This window comes from Vitis riparia, chromosome 6 (genome assembly GCF_004353265.1).
Source record: "Vitis riparia cultivar Riparia Gloire de Montpellier isolate 1030 chromosome 6, EGFV_Vit.rip_1.0, whole genome shotgun sequence".
Lineage (NCBI taxonomy): Eukaryota > Viridiplantae > Streptophyta > Magnoliopsida > Vitales > Vitaceae > Vitis > Vitis riparia.
The window spans coordinates 17,203,556-17,225,809 of NC_048436.1; the positions used below are offsets into that span (position 1 = coordinate 17,203,556).

The 22,254-nt window shown below is 33.3% G+C and overlaps 1 protein-coding gene and 1 long non-coding RNA gene across 2 annotated transcripts; both read left to right on the top strand.

Moving 5' to 3' along the window:
• The first annotated feature begins 948 nt into the window (after positions 1 to 948).
• On the top strand, positions 949 to 1,716 carry LOC117915576. Its single transcript, XR_004651415.1, has 3 exons — positions 949 to 1,009; positions 1,112 to 1,506; positions 1,592 to 1,716. It is a non-coding gene; the product is annotated as an uncharacterized LOC117915576 (long non-coding RNA).
• Positions 1,717 to 18,851: 17,135 nt separating this feature from the next.
• LOC117917063 (glucan endo-1,3-beta-glucosidase-like) lies at positions 18,852 to 20,378 on the top strand. The gene is made up of 3 exons (XM_034833288.1): positions 18,852 to 19,904; positions 19,994 to 20,246; positions 20,350 to 20,378. The coding sequence occupies exons 1-3, from the start codon at positions 18,852 to 18,854 to the stop codon at positions 20,376 to 20,378; spliced, it is 1,335 nt and encodes a 444-aa protein (XP_034689179.1).
• Positions 20,379 to 22,254: the final 1,876 nt, after the last annotated feature.

A 22,254-nucleotide genomic window follows, 5' to 3' on the forward strand; every position in this document is an offset into this window, starting at 1 on the left:
TTTTCCCCTGTGCTGTGTCTCTTCCTTATCCTGCAAACCCATTTGTTCCATCTGTTAACCTGCGAGAAAGAAATCATGAAGGACTTTTCCGTTTATTGCAAGAGAACAAAAAGGCAACACAACACAAGAAAAAAACAAAATAAGTTTCATTGTTTCATTCTTTGATTTCAGTTTTTTGAACTATACATATGAATCTTCATCCATGAAATGAGAAGAAACCCTAAGTGTCTTATTTTGGTTCCTTTTATTTATTTTTTAAATCAAACCATATTTTTCATCTTTCTGATATTATGTGTTGATTTAGTTCATGAAAATGAAGGAAGAAAAAAATTCGGTGATGGAAAATACGAAACAGAAGAGGTATAAAATTTTGGGAAAAAAGAGAAGTGAAAGAAATGAAAATTTTGAAACCTCGTTATCATCATAAAAAAATGAGAAGAAATCAATTGATTCAGTAAACATTAATTTTCTACTTGAAATTTTGATTTTTAATTTTTTTAAAGAAAAATTTATCCCTTTTAATCGATTATCCTTTTTTTTATGAATTTATTTTTCATGAATTGATAATCTAATTGTTGAAAATTTTCTCAGTGAGGTTATAGTCCAAGGTTTAAAGCAATATTTGAATGATTAGAAAAAACTAAACTTAACTACTATCAAGTTTACCATCAAAAGGTTTTGAAATTTTGTGTAATGAAGTTATTTGTTATGAATTTATAATGTATTTGAATATAATTTTTATGAAATTATTTTATCCAAATATTTAGAATTTTGATTTAAATATATATGTTAAGAAAAAACTGAACTTAACTGCTATTAAGTTCATTGTCAACAGGTTGCAATTTCAAAATGGTTTGGTTTTGTTTCAAATTTCAATAAACACTAGAATAAACAGGTTGTAATTGTTAGCACATTGATGTTGCCCCTTTTTTTTTTTTTCGGGAAGTGGCGAATAGAAAATCCTCATCTTTTTTCCCAAAAGTTTACCACAGTGGATACTATGTTTTGGGTATGTATAGTTTGAATTTTAGTTATCATTTTTAATTTTTTGTAATAATGAATCTTATGATCTTGGTTATTTATTTATGTATGTTAACTTTATTCTATGTAGCAAAATGCTCAAGCAAGATGGATTAAGCATGGCAAGAAATGGAACCAATTCAAATTACCAGAGAATGACATTCTTATTGATTATGCCAATGGTTTGCAGCCTCTTTATTCTGTCAAATGGCATGATGTTGACATTGTGTATGTCCCCATCAATGTTTGGGTTAGTCACTGGGTATTAGGAGTTGTCCACCTTCATCGAAGGATTATATATGTATATGACTCATTGATGTGCATCAATAATAATGCAAGATTGCAAGTTGCCATTAAACCATTAGCCAAATTGTTGCCGCATATATTGAATGCAATAGCATATTATGAGCTTCATGGTAACACAAAAGTTAACTACCAGGAATGGGAAATTGAACGATTGTAAGATATTCCTCAACAGGAAAATGAGTAAGTGATCTTAAATTTACTTTCATATCTTATACAATTAATCTTTAATAATAGTCCTAACACTGATTATCTGTGTACCATGCAGTGGTGATTGTGGCATGTTTGTTATCAAATATGTTGAATACTTAATGCACAACCATCCATTGAAGTCATTAACAAGTGCTCGAATGGACTGGTTTCGGGAAAAGATGGCAGCAGAGTTATTTTATATGAAATACTTGTCCATGTAATGAATTCATGTTGATATTTCACATTTTGATAATGTAGTTGGATGGTTTGTTATATGTAATTGGATAACTTCATGTATGTAGTTAGACATTTTGATAAATGTAGTTGGACAACTTGATATATTATATACTTGGATATTTTGATGAATGTTGTTCGATAGTTATGTATACAATTGACCTTTTAAACTAAACTTGATTGTTGTCAAGTTGTTATGTGTACAAACTTGAAGGTAGTTAAGTCCACAGTCTTTAGACAAAACTTGAACTTAACTATTGTCAAGTTGTTTTATGTACAAACTTGAAGGTAGTTAAGTTCACAGTCTTTAAACAAAACCTGAACTTAACTATTGTCAAGTTGTTTTATGTATAAACTTGAAGGTAGTTAAGTCCACAGTCTTTAGACAAAACCTAAACTTAACTATTGTTAAGTTGTTTTATGTACCAATTTGAAGGCAATTAAGTCAACAATCTTTAAACAAAACCTGAACTTAACCATTGTCAAGTTGTTTTATGTACAAACTTAAAGGTAGTTAAGTCTACAGTCTTCAGACAAAACCTGAACTTAACTATTGTCAAGTTCCTTATCAATAAATGTGAGAACAGTTGAGTCCATAGTTTGAGAATAAACATGCAATTTTCATTCATACTTTATACATAACTCATCATAACATATATGTACAAAAGTAACAAATATCTCCATTTCTATGGGTATGCAAAAAAAGGGGATCATTATTACAATATTCATCTATGTGCTTATCCTATCACCTTATACAAAAAAAGTAACTTACATTTCCGTTCACATGGGTACCAAAAAAACAAAAAAGCTCACTATTACAATTTTCATTCCATGTAAGTTCATAGAGTGCCAAAGCTATCATGATATCAAGGGATTGGTCGTTTGCATGTTTTCCGATTATGCCCATATTGACCACATCGACTACAACGAGATGTGCGCTTGCCCTCTCCACCAGAAGGCATTCTTACTTTCCTTGGTCTTCCTGTTGGGCGTCTCGTTTTAGGTGGTAATACAACTTTGCCACGAATATGATTAGGTACTACCCAATCTATTTCATTTCCAGTTGGATAAATACACTCTGAATATGAATATAACAATGTTTTAGTAGTAAAATACTTGGAGCACAAAGTGTAACATGAAATGTTGTAAAATCTACAAGCAGTAATAGCATGTGCACATGGAATATGATCAAAATCAAATTTTCGACATGTGCATGAACGAGTGTCTAAATTCACTTGAGCACTAATGCCGACATAGTTAACATTACACTCCTTGGAGTTGATAGGTTTCACTCAATATGTTGCTGACATATTATACCTCGAATGAAGTTCTCCATCAGCCCACATGGTAAGTTCAGTTGACATTGACATTGCTTGTTGTTGACGAGTCACAAACCATTTTTGAAGTAAGTTTCTCAATTCTTCAACCAATTGCAAAACGGGAAGATCTCTAGCATTTTTCAACACAACATTAAGGCTTTCAACGATCCTTGTCGTCATGATATTATATCTTTTTCCGTTAGACTATGAACGTGCCCATCGATCAACTCCTATATCCATCAAATATCTTATTGCTCTTGGGTCAATCATCTCTAGTTGCCCAAATATAAAATTAAACTCTGAAACACGATAAGCATGGGCAGCATCATGGAACAACTTATGTACTCTCACCAATCAACCAACTACTTGCATGTCGATTGTCACGAGACATCATATCTAACCGACAAGTGTGTGTTGAATAGAATTTCATTATTTGAAATATATTGGAAACCCCCAACTTGGTAGCACGAACTCGCCACTTGCATTATTTATCAAAACATTCAACAAGCAATAACTTAGTAGTGGATTTAGTTGTTTTGAACTCAAACTTCCTTTTCAAAGCCATCATATACAACTTCCTTTGTAATTCTTTCTTACTTGAGTATATTTGGTGCTCTTCTAGATGATCATCACTAATTCCACTAACTATAGGTTGTTGCATCATGTTTTGTCTTTCATTTGCTACATCTTTCATTATAGTGGGATTGTCATGTATGAAACCATCATTTGTATCAATCATGGTCAAGATTTTTGCACTCTGAGCTGAAACAGTTTTAATGAGCCAATTTGGGTCACTTACTTATCATTAGTAGGGTTAGTATTCATCCTATAATCCTCCTCATTAATTGCAATCTCATTCATGTTCCAATCATGAACTTTATACCCTTCAAGTGACTCATTTTGAAATCTTGGTCCATTTTCACCATCAATAGTAAGAGTTTCAACTAAATCACAATGAATGTGTCTACTTCTATGCATCAACATTGAGTCCCCATTCAATTCTTTATCAATCTCAGAAGACATATGACATTCGGAATAAGAATTGCAAATTGATTTCTGATTGTGATTATCAATTCTCTTTTCAACTGTGATGCATAATGGAACAGGTAGTTTACCATTTGTACAATTTAAACCAATAAAGAATTTCACATCCCCATCATCAGTTAGTTGTATAGGACTTGTGGGTATGTTGGCATTGAATACACACTTCATTGAAAGAAAACAATTTGTTGGATCTAGCTTCAGAATATGATGGACAACCCCTAATAACTCTTTATATGATATGGTTTTCGGGATCTCAATGCCTTTACCTTTACTTCCTTCGAAATAGAAAGCATTTCCATCTCGTACCCATTCTCCTTCATATAAAAGCATTATTCCTACTTCAACAACCACTGAAATAACAAAATAATTCAATTAGTGGCATCAACAAACAATATTAGAATATTTTTTAATTACATCATAGCATTAGCACCAATAAGTAGGTATTAATTTTAAAAAACTCATTCATTATTAAATACATATTATTTCATTACACATTTATTTTTTTAATAAACAACAAATAAATAACATTATTAATCATCTTTACTACCTCAAATAATACCAATAATGATATAGAAATACAATGTATATAGTTATTAAATAAATTCAGACATTGTAACTCTAAACTATTTTAAACAATAAAAATATATTTATTTACTAAAAGATTGGTTATGTTGTAATTCATTTAATGTCAAGGGCAATTTGCAAATGATTCAACTCAAATTGAGTATAATTAAATAAAATAACAATAATATAATGTTACTATAAAATACCTATATACAATCTTAACTTACGTCAAGTTCAACTTAATATCCGTAAGGTTTTGATATATAACTAAAAAAGATAACTTTATATATTATATCAAAACCCTATTAACACATATATTTACATCTATATAAAGAACAAATATGCAAACAATACCAAAACCATCATAAAATTCCATAAGTTTTATTACTTACCATCATTTGATTTTTCCATGTGGACAATGTTTTTCCACACTACACTTTTTAAGCTGATTGTTTCCTTATTTTAATCCCCTTTTTTCATGGCTGTAAATGATATTAAAAAAATTATAACAATTTCAAACTTATTTAAATATTTACTACATCTCATTAAATGTTTGAAAATATTCAATAAATAAAAACATGAAAGAAAAAAATATATAAAAATAAAAATAAACGTACACTGTTTATCCAACCTCAACTTAAAGCGTTTTAAGTTGAAGAAATCTGAAGAGAAACTGTGTGAGACTTGAAAAAATGCACTGAAAATAGAGAAACGGAATAACAGGAGAAAGTGGAAGAAAGAATAAAAAAGAGGTGAATGGAGGGAAATAAAATTAAAATGGGAGGGAAAAAGGAGCTGATGTAGCTGAGGGATATTTTTGTCAAGATTGAATCATTTTGGAGGCTATTAAAAGTGGGGGGGTTAGTTTTACAATATTGAGGGATTTTTGTCCCTTTTGATCAGTTATCCCTTTATTTTTTAACTATTTTAAGTATTTATAATATGATTTAAAAGAAAAAATGATTCTTATGAAAAAATAATAATCACATTTTTGTCAAACTAACGTAAAAAAAATAATTTGTTTGATAATTATTTTTTTAAACAGTTTTTTGTATTTTAGATTAAAAAAATTAGAAAACATATTTGATAATTAAAAACTATTTTTTTCTCAAAAATAAAAAATAAAATGTTTTTAGAAAATATTTTATAATTTTTTTCACTTGTTTTCTAACCGTTATTTTAAAAAATAATTATATAAACATACATAACAATTAAAAATAAAGTTATTAACATAAAAATTATTTTTAAAATATATTTAAAAATATTAAAAACAAGTTCAAAACATTTTAGGTTCTCAAACAAACAAAATTATTCTTAAAAACTCTTTTTTAGAAATATTTTAAAAAATAGTTATCAAATATGACCTAAATTTTCAAATTTGAATTTTCAATAACCTTTTTAATCAAATAATTATTAATTTAATTAACAAACATTATTAGATTTGTAGGATAAATTTTATATATTTTTAATGCATTTTGGTGATCCATTTTTTATATTTGAGTATAAATTGTGATGATTTATTGGTTGTAAAATTAAGTCAACTGTATTTTAATTTAATATAGATTTAAGTAACCGTTAATATTTCTTAATAGGCATAAAATTGAGTATCCTATATAGACTTTCTATTTTATTATTTTTAACATAGAAATATATTAATAATTTTCATATAAAATATAAGAATTTTAAATATTTATATTGAAAAAAATAATAATTTTAAAAAATTAAGATATTATTTTTTTATTATTTCAATTTTCAATTTTTTTAAAAAAGTAATTCTTAAAAATATAAAATTTAATTTATACTTTTTATATAAAGTATTCTATTATTATATTGTAGACCCTTATTTGGAATAACCTTTTTTTTTTTTTTTTTTTTGCTTCCATTTTCTTTTGCCAAATGGTGGAGTTTTGGGGAGCACGTGCTGCATTTAGAGAAGATGTTAGCAAATGACAACATGTTGGTTAGTGGGGGACGACCTCTACAAGTGAGTGGGCTGCATGAGACGCGTAGCAAAAGACATTGCTATCTCAGCATGGTGGTGGTTAGGATGAAGACATCTCTAAATAGGGAGCAGTAGAGCTGGTGGAGGCTTGGAGGGGAAACAAGAAATAGAGGTGTGAGTTGGATGATATAGGAGAAATGAGGTGGTGAAAGAGGGGGGATGCAAAGAAATATTCCAGGTTTCTAATGATCAGGAGGATAAGAAAGAGCAGTGAGTTGCAGCCTAAAATACCTTGTTGGAGAAGAAACTTTCAGCACTCAACTTGCAACTAAGGTACACTTTCAAATTTCTCTTGCTTATTCATTCTTTATTTTCATGATTCTCATTTCTTAGTATCCAATGATTAACTGATCAATTGCCATATTTGTCTCATCTTGATTAGTAAAGACCTCATTATTGGCTTAGAGGGGTGCCACGACTCACCATTGTACCTTTCTAATAAGTAACCTAACCCCTAAACTCAGACTCAATTTTTTTTGCAAACATGTTTTTTCCAAATAAGGAGTCACACAAGTTTTTCTTTCTTATTTTGTTTTCCCTTTAAAAAATAAAACAAAAATAAGTGGCGACTCCAAGTCTTTTCTAAAAATCATTTTTTTTTCACAAATTAAAAAGCAAGTATCGCCGTCGAGTGGGGACACACATGAAAAATGCGGGTCCACAAAATGGTGACTCCACTGGGGATCATAGAGAGTCAAGCTTGAACTTAAGTTGAGACAAATGTGGCGTTTGATTAGTTGGTTGATGGATACCTTCTCTTTGTGCTTTTCTATGCTTGAGTGATCATAGCACATTGAGAGTTTGATGTGGTGATTTTATATGCTTGACTGCTATATCCATTTGGGGCACTGACAGACTGATGATATTGATTGATTCTCTTGTTTGTCTTAGCATATTGATTATGCTCTTGCCATGATTATCTTGCTCACTTTAACATGTATGTTCATTTTGTTGTATATCTTGTTTGTCTTAGTGTTGATTCTCTTGCTTGTATATTATCTTAATCATCTATGAGCATGCTATCCTTGTTACTATTCATTTTGATTGTCATATTCTCGTTTAGCTTATGTGTGGACATGGATGATATATTTGCGCTCTGCTTGACTGCTTGTTGCATGACTGCTCTTCTCTTGTGTGATTGCATGTTTTTTGTCTGTGTGGGTTACACATTTATCCTCTTATCTCCAACCCTCTAATTTTGGTCATTCATTTATTTTTGGTTCTTATATTTGCAAGTGTGAGGCCTTGTGTGTACTTGTTTCTCTGGGCAAGCCAGTTATTAAGAGTAAAGTCTAGCAACAGACTATATAGATGTTTGGGAACATTTTGGAAGATGTTGACATATTGATGTTGATTGGAGTTCGATACTTGAAGACTTGTATAACCCAAAGCTAGGTTTCATGGATATTTGTGTGACCAATGTGTTTCATTTTCTGTTTTAGCTTCATAGGATTGTCGAATGCACCCACACTGCTCACCATACACTTTAGTTGACTATTGAGTGTTAAGAGTTGTGAGAGTTTTCACCATAGGAAACCCTTTGGGATGTCAAGATAGTGCATGTGTGGAGGTGATGATCACTTTGCATAGAAGCGCCTCATTTATTCGGAGACGTGTAGAGGGTTGCATATCACCGAAGGGTACGATCACTTCTGCTAGGGATTTTTTAAAGTCCACATTTCCCCCTTAGCCACATTGACCTTGTAAGGTGAGCCTTAGATCATTCGATCAGGATTTCCTTTCTTACATGTGGGTGCAATCTGAAAGCCTTCAGAGCCTTTTTAGTTACAGTTTGGACCTAGTACTCCATTTTCAGTCTCCAATTGAGAATGCTCAGAGAGTAGTACAAGTTTAAGTTACAATCAGATAATCCTTCTACACTTTGATGGCTTGTTTCTTTTAGTTCAATTTAACATTTCTTCCATGTTTTCCCCATGCCATACCTTATCTTGTTCTTCATGCTTTGTAGGATTAACTCTTCGTTCTCAATCTAAATTCACCATCTTGGGTCAAAGTAGAAGGTAGATTAGTTCGTACTTCCATGAGATCAGACATGGATCAATAGTTTGTCATAGTTGACCAGCTCACAACGTTTATGGCTTCCATTCAGGAGGCCTTGACCAATCTTAGATAGGATATGGGTAGTCAGTAGAGTAGACAACCTATAGCTTAGGATGAGGTGCCTCATGATTCACTACTGCCACCACCACTTAGTCAAATAGTGCCACAAGCCCCACCTTATCTATTACACAGTCAATCTGAGGTCGTCCCATCCACAACAGTACACACCACGATTCTTGGGGATACTCACACACACATGGATCGTATCAAGCAACGTATCAGGTAGTTGAGAGTATTTGACATTTCAGTTGTTTGGGATGATCTTGATAGTATACCAGTGACCAATTTACTAGCCAAGTTCAGGATGCCTGACATTGAGAGGTACATGGACGTTGGTTGTCCTCACGTTCATCTTTGACTCAACAATACTGTGATGAGGGCCCATGGGTTAGATTATCAAAATACTAAAAAAAAACTCCACAGAAACCAAGAACTATGATTTGTTTTTTTTTTTTTTTTTAATATTTTTATTGCATCCATCTATATAAAGATATATATCCTATACATGAAGTCTAACTGATTCCTAAATTGTATACGGTAACATCAACAAATACATGGTAAGCCAATCTGTTAATCTTTTCCTATATGTACAACCAATATGATTCCTAAATTGTACATGGTAACATTAACATTCCTATATGTACAACCAATATGATTCCTAAATTGTATATGGTAACATTAACATCCCCCCTCAAATTGATGCTGGTAAATCAACCAACAACAATTTGCCAACAAGAAATTGATGCCACTGTCGAGTCAAAGCTTTGGTGAAGATATCAACCACTTGGAGATCAGAAAAGATGTGAGGAAGAGATATCAACCGACTTTCCAAGGTATCTCGAATAGAATGACAATCAACCTCAATGTGCTTGGTACGTTCATGAAAAATGGGATTGGTGGCAATTTGAATAGCACTAGTGTTATCAGCATGAAGAGGTGTAGAAGTAGTTTGAGGAAACCCAAGCTCCTCAAGAAGACCGCGTAGCCATATAATTTCAGAACAAGCAGGAGACATGGCACGATACTTGACCTCAATAGAGGATTTAGAAACACGATCTTGTTTCTTACATCTCCAAGAAATTAAGGCATCACCTAAAAACATATACCAACCCGTAGTAGATCGACGTGTATTTGGACACCCAACCCAATCAGCATCACTATAGGCAACAAGTTGAAGAGAGGAGCCGATAGAAAAAAATAACCCATGAGTAGGTGAACCTCGAAGATAACGGCTGATGCATCGAACTGCAGCAAGATGGAGATGTCGATGAGAATTCATAAACTGATTGACCTGATGAACAACATAGGAGATATCAGGTCGAGTAGTGGTCAAGTAGATAAAACTCCCAACCAGGCGCCGATAAAGAGTAGGATCATCCAGAAGGTCCCCTTCATCTTTCCTGTATTTAGCATTTACCTCCATAGGAGTATCAACAGAAGAAGTGTCCTCCAAAACAACCAAAGTGATAAGATCTTAAATATACTTATGCTGGTTCACGAAAATACCACTAGCCCGATAATGAACTTCCAATCCTAAGAAGTATGTGAGCTGTCTAAGATCTTTCATATGGAAAGTTGTATGTAACATCTGCTGAAGCTTAGTAATCAACCACAGTCAGTGCCAGTAATGATAATATTATCCACATAAACCAACAAAAGGATTATACCCAACACAGACGTATAGAAGAAGAGAGAAGAATCATACCGATTTTGGGTAAAACTGAAGGAAAGAATTGTGCTACGAAACTTCTCAAACCAAGCCCGGGGCGCTTGCTTGAGCCCATACAAAGAACGTTTTAGCTTACAAACATCATGAAGAGAAGAAGTAGTCATAACCAAAGGGAAGCTTCATGTAAATCTCTTCCTAGAGATCACCATGAAGAAAAACATTTTTTTACAGCCATTTGATGTAGTTGCCATGACTGTGAAGCGGCAATAGCTAAGATGGTTCAAACCGTGGTCATTTTGGGCAACAGGAGCAAATGTCTCCCCATAATCAACCCCATATTCCTGTTTGTTACCTAGAGCTACGAGGCAAGCTTTGTACCGGTCCAAAAAGCCATCAGAACGAAGTTTTATAGAGAAAACCCATCTACTCCCAATAGGTTTGACTGTAGGAGGACAAAGAACAATATCCCAAGTATGATTCTCTTCCAATTGCTTGAAGTTCTGCTTGCATTGCATTTTGCCAACACTCATGTTCCATGGCCTGTTTGTAGCAATAGAGAATAGAAATAATGGATAAAGTAGCAACAAGACAGACAGGAGAGAAAAATCCATACCAATCAGGGGGTCAAGAAAGACGAGTAGACCGACGAAGAGTGGTGGAAGCAGGAGCAAAATTGGGCGCTGGGTCAAGATCGGAAGGGATCACAGAGGAAGTGGAACCAAACTCATGTCGACTACGTCTTTCATACGCAAAATCAGGTTTGAACATTTCCACAATTATTTGGGAATCAAAAAAACTAGGCAGAAGAGATACAGATGTAGATGATAGCTCAACATGAGATGAAAAGAAATATTGATTTTCAAAGAAAATCACATTCTAAGAAACTCGTATACGACGAGCATGAGGATCATAATAAACATAACCCTTGTGAGGGATAGCATAACTAAGAAAAACACACTTAACAGACTGAACAGTTAGTTTATGTTGTTCATGAGTAGGTAGATGCACAAAACAAACACAACCAAATGTACGAAGATCAGAATATAAAGAAGAATGACCAAACAACTTAGAGAAATGAGAAACATGATTTAACATAGGAGAGAGTAAACGATTGATCAAATGAATTGCAGTAGAAAGTGTTTCACACCAAAAACGAGGAGGAACCGATGAGTCAAGTAAAAGATTTCTTACCACATCAAGAAGTTGGCGATTTTTCCTCTCCGCAACATTGTTTTGTTGTGGTGTTGAAGGACAAGAACGCTGAGAGATGATCCCTTTACTTTGAAGAAAGTCTTGAAACTCATTAGACATGTATTCTCTGTCAAAATCAGAGCGCAAGACCTTGATGCTAGTAGAAAATTGAGTCTCAATAAGTGCAAGAAAGCGCTTAAAGATTGAAAAAAATTTAGCCTTAGCCCGAAGGAAGTAAACCCAAGTAAAACAACTAAAATCATCAATGAAAGTAACAAAGTACTTGTAATGTGCGTGAGAAACAATAGGTGCAATCCTCCAAACATCACTATGTATAATTTCAAAACATTGTGAGGCACGAGATGCGGAATGAGGTAGAACTTTACTTTTGCCAAGTTTGCATGACGTACAATCGAAAGAAAGATCAAGAAAAGAAAATGTTTTATTTCCCAATAATCCAGAATTAAACAAAGTACGAAGTACATCAGAGTTTAGATGGCCAAGACGTCTATGCCACATCTTATGTCCAAAACCAACAACATTACATGGAAAGGAAAGTAAAAGAAAACTAGGAATGATAGTGGAAGGAGAAACATGAAGGGGAAAGAGTCGTCCCACTTTAGGTCCCTTCACGATCATCTTCCCGGACACTTGATCCTGCACAACACAACCAAAACGGGAGAAATTGATATTACAATTATTAACAACCAATTGACCAACAAAAATAAGATTTGTGGAGAGGTCAGGAGACGTAAAAACATTAGTTAAGGAAGAGGAAAGATCACCAACAACACCGATAGGCAGATAATTGTCATCAGTAGTGTTAATTTTCAGATTTCCATCATAATTTATGACATTGGAAAGAGAAAAAACAGTATGCTTCATATGGTTAGAAGCTTCAGAGTCAAAATACCATGGCTTAGAAGAAACTGTATGATTACCTGAGAGCCCAAAAATAGAAAAAACAGAAATGATCATTTGTTGTACTATTTCAGGAGTGAGTGTGTTCGGGTTTGCTAAGACTGTAGGAGCGGGAATATGAACAACCAATGAGGCAACAGACAATGTAATAGAACTAGAGGCACCGGTGAAGGCATGATAAGCAGTACCCTGCTTCCTTTTAGGCTAAATGGGACAAGTAGAGATGATATGACCTTGTTTCTTGTTGTAGTTATAGAACTTTTTGGGACAATCTCGAGCAATGTGACCAAAATCTTTACAACTAAAGCACTGGACAGCACGCATGTCTCGACCCTTATTCCGCCCCTGTGCTGCATAAGCCACAAAATAGGTGCACTAACATTAGCCCAATGTTCCATGGTAGCTTGAGTTACGATACGCTGCTCCTCACGCAGAAGTTCACTCATGCAGGCATCCAGGGATGGTACAGGATGACGATTCATTAGATTAGACCGTGTAATTTCTAAGTCGGGTCGTAGCTTCATCAAGAATTGATCTCGCTTGCTGGTTACATGCACTGCTTGGACAACAGAGATAGCTGTAGCGGGAACATTAGCATAAACAATGTCAGAATAATCAATCCAAATAGTTTGAAAACCAGAAAAATATTCTTCAATTGAGAGACTTCCTTGTGTGAAATTAGCCATCTCATACTCTAATTGAAAACGCCTAGTAGAGTTGTCTTAATTGTAAACCATGTGGAGATAATTCCACATAGCAGCAACAATTTTATAAGACCTCAGATTGAGAACAAGGTGAGGTTCAACCGATCTAAGGATCCAAGTCATAACCCGAGCATCCTTAATTTCCCACTTAGACAGCCTCAACATCACGAGGTGCAGGATTACTCCCACCAATATGACCCCATAATTCTTTTCCTTTAACAAATAATTTAAATTGAAACTCCCAAGCACAATAATTTTTTCCAGTAAATCTAATAGGAAACTATTCCAACTTATCTGATGACATGATGCAACCAAGAGACAAATGAAATAGCCCATCGGAAAATTGGAATAGAAACGACCAAGAACCAGGTCGTGATGAACCCGATCAACACTATTTTCGATGCCAAGCATTTGATTGGTAGAAGATCACGAACTCCACTCAGAATGTGCCGAAACCTTGCTCTGATACCATGTCAAAATACTAAAAAAAACTCCAAAGAAACCAAGAACTTTGATTCATTTTTTTTTATATATTTACTGCATCCATCTATATACAAATATATATCCTATACACGGAATCTAACTAATGCCTAAATTGTATATGGTAACATCAACAAATACATGGTAAGCCAATCTGTCAATCTTTTCCTATATGTACAACCAATATGATTCCTAAATTGTACATGGTAACATTAACATTCCTATATGTACAACCAATATGATTCCTAAATTGTATATGGTAACATTAACATAGATGATTCGCAGATGATCACCATGTTCCCTTTATCTATGAGTGGCATAACCCAATGTTGGTTCGCATTTTTGGAGTCCTCGCTACGTAAGACATGGGATGACCTAGCTTAAGAGTTTTTGTGACAATTTTCATTTAACATTGTTGTAAATGTGTCGAGGAAAGAACTAGAGGCTTTGAGACAAAGATCAGATGAGTCTATTTCTTCCTTCATCTCCCATTGAAGGGGAAAGATAACAGAGATTGTTGATAGATCATTAGAGAGAGATAAGATACAAATGATTTTGAGGAGTCTGCAACCCAGGATTGCTAGACATGTGGTCAGAGTACCTTTTATAGAATTTAGATCTTTGGTTTCAATGTTGTATGACGTGAAGGATAACATTTCAAGAGGATTATAGTTTGATTCTTCCCTTGTTGATGCTAAAGGAAAGAAACCAATTTGAGGACAAATGTCAGATGTGAGCACTATTACTTCTACTAGTCAGAAGCCTCTTGGACGTCATCAGTCAATTTCACAGCTTGCTAGGGCTTACCCTTCTAATTCACCTCACCAGTATAGGCCATGGGCACATTCTCGGCCATATGATCAGACTTACTCGTCTCCCACACTAGTACAATTGTGTTATGTAGTACCGGGCATAGAGAGGTCTCTAGTCTCATATCATGCTCTAGTATAGCCATGCTATGTAGCACAAGTCATAGAGAGACCTCCAACTTTATACCTTAGACTTAGAGCTCCACAGGCATCTGTTCATTTTGTTTTGAGGACACCAAGACAGTTTTCACAGTTGGACATGCCATTGAGCAAGGTTCTTCAGAAGCTCACAAATGTTGGATTATTGATGCTTCTTACTCCTAGGCCATTGCTTTAGCCTATTCTGCCACAGTTTAGGATGAATCTACACTGTGCATATCACCACGGGCCAGGGTGGACGTCGATGGGTGACTTTAGCAGAGGTATTGGGATGAAGGAAACCAAACTTTATAACGCAAACCTCATCAAGCACATTGCCTCCGGCAAATGGACGCCATTGATGCCTATTGGAAACCTACATTTTCACTTTGTTCAACGAGAACTAGAAATCAGGCCCTTCATAGCATAATTTTGGGCTGTTGAAACTCGACTTTTGTCCTCTACTAGTCGAGTTGTTTACAAGGAGGCCAGCAAGAACAGGAATTTGAGATAGCCCAGGTGATTTTCAGTTGTAAAAATATGTTCGCCTTGTGTGTCATTACTTAAGAAATGAATGGTAGTTTCATGAGCATTCAATTTCCTATGCAGCCTCTTGAACGATAGAAAACGTGGTGCAGTCCTAAAAGAGAAGCCCCCGAAGCCTCGCTGCAGTTGAATTTAGACTTTGCATGCACCACCGGAGTGGATTGCTCAAGTATATAGGAAGATGGGGCATGCTTCGAGCCTAACACCGTGAGTTCACATGTGGCCTTCACCATGAACGCTTACTATCAAAGCCATGGTCACACCAAAGAGAGCTGCGATTTCAAGAACACCATAATAGTCACCCATAAGGACCCGAGTGAGTATTTCTATCTTATTTCTAACCTCAAAATTGAAAAACCATTATGTGTTTTATATCCATGATGACCTGAAATTGTGACGTGTAGTGTGGATTATTGCAAGTTATGGACTTTGTTCTTACATTAGTGGAGAAGAAGAAGGTGGTGGGTCAACGAGTGGCGATTATGAATAATTATTATTGATTTCATGTCTCCTGTACATAGAATATTAATAAGTAGGTTGTTTATAACCTATGGGAATCAATTTTCATTTAAATTTTCGAAGAACTATGTACATTGTTAGATGTTGGCATCCAGTTATTTGAATGTCCTTCAAGGTGTGTTTCGTGCTCTGGAATGAGAAATGGGAATGGAAACTTTTATTTCCATTCTCATTTCTCATTTAGGAAACAACTTGGTAATTTTAATTCTTACGTATGTATTTAGGAATGTAAGGTTGTAATTATTTGTTTTTATTTTAATGTTAAAATATTTATTTTCATTTTAAAAAAACTTTCACAATATATATAGTTTTCAAAAAATCTGTTTTAGTGTGTGATTTAAAAATATATTCATCTTAAAATTTATACCATTGTTTATTATTGTTCTTGAGAAACAATTTTTAAAAATAATTTGAAACCCAAAAATATATATAATGACTATAAAAATTAATAGACATAAATAATGTTTTGAATTCTTTAATAAATGTTCTTATTTTTTAAGAATAATTTGAAATTCAAAAACTGATTAATTAGTTATAAATTAAATAAAAATTTTCAAAGATTAAATAAAAAGTTTTAGAATATCATGTCCTTAGTTGAGTACCTTTTCATTCGTTTGTACCTTAAAAAATTAAAATTTGTTTGTTTTGAAGTTCAATTCCAACTACGAAAGGAATACTAACTCATCATAAAGACTCACAAGCATATATATCTCTCATTCTCTAAAGATACTTGAGTATATGCTTGACATCCACCAAAAGCTCTAATGAGGAAATGGACTAATATCCACTCATTATTCCTATAACAAAACAAATATTTAGTCCAATATGTAGCATCACATACTTAAAACTATCCATTGTAGAGGCATAGGATATCACCTTAATGCAATCTCTCTCCACATATGTCTAAAGACATTGCTCTTGAGAAAGACAACCTTAAACCTAAATGGTAACAAACTCTTATTGGAGTTTTATATTATGTACTTGACCAAATATTTATCAATGTAGGTGATATGAGACAATTTTCATATTCTTACAGTCCTAAAGGACCTTAACCCCAAGAATATATTGCACCTTCCTCTAAATTTTCATCTAGAACTGAGTAAATTACCAAATTTTTACTGATGACAATATCCTTACATCATATCTAATGAGTAGATTGTCATCTACCGACTATTATTTTAATGGATATTTAGATGAATATGATTTATATTTTAGAATTCTAATAAGATAAATTTTATTTGAATGAATATATTAGTTTTGTTTCGGTTACTTTATAATGTAAGTATCTAAATTTCAGAAAAAGATAATAATTAATTCATTTTTTATTCAAATTTTATTTTTAAGTGTTATTTTTTTCTTTATATATATATATATATATATATATATATATATATATATATATATATATATATATATATATTTATAGAGAATAATTTATATGAAAATAGAATTAGTATGAAACAAAAATAGTAATTATGTGTGTTGGGTATCTATTTCAATCTTGAAATTTATAAATTTATTTCAAAACTTATTTCTTATCCAAACTGATTCTTATACTGATTTGTTTCTGCATAAACATTCTTTAAAAATTTTACATCTATTATTCAAAAAGGAAAAAGGTAATATATATATATATATATATATATATATATATATATATATATATATATATATAATTTAACCGACTATTATTTAAATGGATATTTAGATGAATATGATTTATATTTTAGAATTCTAATAGATAAATTTTATTTGAATGATTATATTAATTTTGTTTCGGTTACTTTATAATGTAAGGATCTAAATTTCAGAAAAAGATAATAATTAATTCATTTTTATTCAAATTATATTTTTTAGTTCTTTATATATATATATATATAGATAGATAGATAGAGAGAGAGAGAGAGAGAGAGAGAGAGAGAGAGAGAGAGAATTTAACCAACTATTATTTTAATGGATATTTAGATGAATATGATTTATATTTTAGAATTCTAATAATATAAATTTTATTTGAACGAATATATTAATTTTGTTTAAGTTGCTTTATAATGTAAGTATCTAAATTTCAGAAAAAAGATAATAATTAATTTATTTTTTTATTCAAATTATATTTTTTAGTTCTATATATATATATAGAGAGAGAGAGAGAGAGAATAATTTATTTGAAAATAGAATTAGTATGAAACAAAAATAGTAAGTATGTGTGTTGGGTATTTATTTCAAAAAGGAAAATGGTAAAATATATATATAGAATTTAGCCGACTAATTCAATTTTTCTTGATGATATTTTTATTAATCTATGACAAATTCGTTTCTCTGTTAAATTGTTAAAGGACAAGTAGATTTATTTTGAATTCAAGAATTAGTAGAAAATTTTAAAAGTCAATTTAATTTATTTTGAAATAAAAAGATAAAAGTCAAACAAATATAATAATAATCTTATTTAACAAGAGGCACATAATAAATTAAAAATAAAAAATTCTAAAATATCTTAAATCTTAAAACAACTTGATATGCATTTAATTAGTAAAAAAGAAAAAAAAATACAAAGAAAGCAGTTCTAATGATTTTCTAATGATTTTCTCTCCAACTTTTCCTTCTCGTGAAATTATATTACATGATCAATTAAGTGACAAAAATATGTTTTGATATTTCTCCTTTAAATTCCTTTTTAATACTCCCTTTGTCTCCAAATATATGCACCATAATATTAATTAAGTTATTACAAAAATTCCAAATTTTTATAGAATATTTTTAGAAAATTCTATAATAGGAAGGTGAAATCCGAGTCTCTTTTTGGACTGTTGTTCATCAAATTTATAAAATCAAATTATAAATTAAGTTTGTTACCAAGAGGACAAAAGCAAAAAGGAAATTATTATCGTCCGAATTTAATGGTGGAAACCCTTATATAGAAATTCATGGAAACCAGGAATTGGACCGCAACAAAGAGATGGAGGATCTGCTTCTCTTACCAAAAAGAATTACAAGTAAGTTATTGCATGCATGTGTGTATATATAGAGCCACGACATAGCCCTAACGTGTGTAGCTCTGAGAACCCTCCTCTTGCAACCATGGCGGCAAAACTACCGTCTCTCCTCCTCCTCCTCGTTCTCTTCCACAACTTGTCTGCCGTGTATTCAATTGGAGTCAACTACGGCACTGTCGCAGACAACCTGGCATCACCATCTGAAGTGGCGGCCTTTATCAAAGATAAAACCATCTTTGACAGAGTGAAGATCTTCGACACCAACCCCGATATCATCAACGCGTTCGCCAACACTGGCATTGGCTTGACTGTCACCGTCGTCAATTTGGATATCCCCAAACTCGTTCACCCCAACGAGGCTACTAACTGGGTCGCCACCAACATCGTCCCATTCTACCAAAAAACCAAAATCAACTACATCTGTGTTGGTAACGAGATCACCATGTCCGGCATTAGTGACCTCATCGTAAACCTCGTTCCGGCGATGAAGGCGATCCACGCGGCTCTACAAGCCGCTGGCATCAATGACATTAAGGTCACAACTCCTCACCCTTTCAGTATAATGGCCAGCTCCAGCCCACCCAGCTCTGGTAAATTTGCGATGGAATTCGAACAGAGCTTATTGATCCCGATGCTCCAATTTCACCGGGAAACCAACTCTCCGTTCACGGTGAACCCCTACCCCTACTTTGCATACTCTGGGGATCTCAGGAACTTCTTGTTGTTCGGTGAAAACGAGGGCGCACACGACCAGGCAACTGGGCTTACCTACACTAACATGTTCGATGCTATGGTCGACTCTGTTTACTCCGCCATGAAGAGCGCGGGTTTCGGCGACGTCAGCCTTGTTGTGGGCGAAACCGGGTGGTCGTCGGTGGGTGACCCCGGCAGAGGTATTGGGATGGAGGAAGCCAAACTTTATAACGCAAACCTCATCAAGCATATTACCTCCGGCAAAGGGACGCCACTGATGCCTGGAAAACCCTTGGAAACCTACATTTTCGCTTTGTTCAACGAGAACCAGAAACCGGGCCCTTCAGAGCAGAATTTTGGGCTGTTGAAACCCGACTTCAGTCCCGTCTACGAGTCGGGTTGTTTACGAGGAGGCCAGCAAGAGCAGGAATTTGAGACAGCCCAGGTGATTTTCAGTTGTAAAAATCCGTTCGCCTTGTGTATCATTACTTAATAAATGAATGGATTTTCATGAGGATTCAATTTGCTATGCAGCCTCTTGAAGGGGAGAAAACATGGTGCGTTCCTAAACGCGGCGCCCCCATTGCCTCGCTGCAGTTGAATTTAGACTTTGCATGCGCCACCGGTGTGGATTGCACAGCGATACAAAAGGGAGGGGATTGCTCCATCCCCTACAGCGTGTGGTCACATGCAAGCTACGCCATGAACAGTTACTATCAAAGCCATGGTCGCACCATGGAGAGCTGCGATTTCAAGAACACCGGAAGAGTCACCACTATCAACCCCAGTGAGTATTTCTCTCTTCTTTCCAACCTCAAAATTGAAAACTTTAGTGTGTTTTGTGCCCACAATGACCTGAAATTGTGGTTTTCAACTTGGATTAATTGCAGGTTATGCACAGTGTATCTACCTTTCTTGAGAGGAAGAATTGGCGGCACTTAGGGTGGTGGCTACAAATAATTATCATGGTTGTCGGTTTCATGTCTCCCGTGTCGTGTAGAGTATTAATAAGTGGGTTGTGTATAACCAATACTATTCAATAATTACCTAAATGCGGGGAGAATTGTGGATGATTTTAGATGTCCATCAATTGCAGTGCATGAAGTTATTTGAATGTCCTTCGATTCATCTATGATAAGGAATATACCTTACTTATTTCACTTGCGATTTATTTTCTTTTCCAATTTCTTCATTTCTTGAATATCTCATGGTAACGGTGCATAGTATCTCTACTTCCTAATTAGTATAATTTTTTTCTAATAAAAAATATTATATAAAATAGTTTTTAAGTTATACATTATTACAATATTAGACTTTCTTACCAAATAAGGAAAGACATTATATCTCTATAAATAATTTAGATCATAAGGGAAAAGTTGTGAAATTGAATTTTAAGTAGATAAAGATGTGGGTAAGAATAGGAAGATATGTGAAATAAGTGGGTCATGGTTTAATGTGTAAATATAAAGACTGAGGAAACATTATAGATCTATTTGATAAATGTTTTTTAGAACAATTTTTAAAAACTATTTTATAATGTTTTATAAAATAAAAGTTTTTTTAAAAACCTAAAATGTTTTTAATTTATTTTTAAATATATTTTAAAAATATTTTTCATGTCTAATGTTTTATTTTAAATATTTTACATGTTTGTATAATTATTTTTTAAAATAACCCTTAAAAAACAAATAAAAATAATAGAAAACAAGTAAAATATGTTTTCTAAAAACATCATATCTTCTGTTCTTAAAAATTGAAAACACCATATTTTTTTGTTTTTGAGAACATAAAACAGTTTTTGGTTGTCAAAGTTGTTTTCCTTTTTTTTTTTTCTAGAGAACAAAAAATTATTCTCAAAAACAATTGCCAAGTAAATGTTTCAAGAACACAATAGTTATATCAAGTTTTTATCTTTTATAATATTTTTTTATTATATAATAGAAGAATTTTCTCTCATCTAGGTATATTGGTTTAGTACCGTCAAAAACTTTGTATGGGTTGTTTTATCTTTATCTTCTTAAACTGATTTATTTACATTAAAGTTTGTAATAGTTGCATTGACACAACACCTCATATGATCTTGATAGTAGATCAGTGACCAATTTACGGGCCAAGTTCAGGATTCCTGAGATTGAGAGGTACACGGGTGTTGGTTGTCCTCACATTCATCTTCGACTCAACAATACTGTGATGAGGGCCCATGGGTTAGATTGTCAAAATACTAAAAAAAAAACTCCACAGAAACGAAGAGCTATGATTCGTTTTTTTATATATATATTTTTACTACATCCATCTATATACAAATATATATCCTATACACGGAGTCTAATCGATTCCTAAATTGTATATGGTAACATCAACAAATACATGGTAAACCAATCTATTAATCTTTTCCTATATGTACAGCCAATATGATTCCTAAATTGTACATGATAACATTAACATTCCTATATGTACAGCCAATATGATTCCTAAATTGTATATGGTAACATTAACATCCCCCCTCAAATTGATGTTGGTAAGTCAACCAGCAACAATTTGCCAAAAAGAAATTGATGCCGCTGTCGAGTCAAAGCTTTGGTGAAGATATCAGCTACTTGGAGATCAGAAGAGATGTGAGGAAGAGATATCACCCGACTTTCCAAGGTGTCTCGAATAGAATGACAATCAACCTCAATGTGTTTGGTACGTTCATGAAAAATGGGATTGGTGGCAATCTGAATAACACTAGTGTTATCAACATGAAGAGGTGTAGAAGTAGTCTGAGGAAACCCAAGCTCCTCAAGAAAACCGCG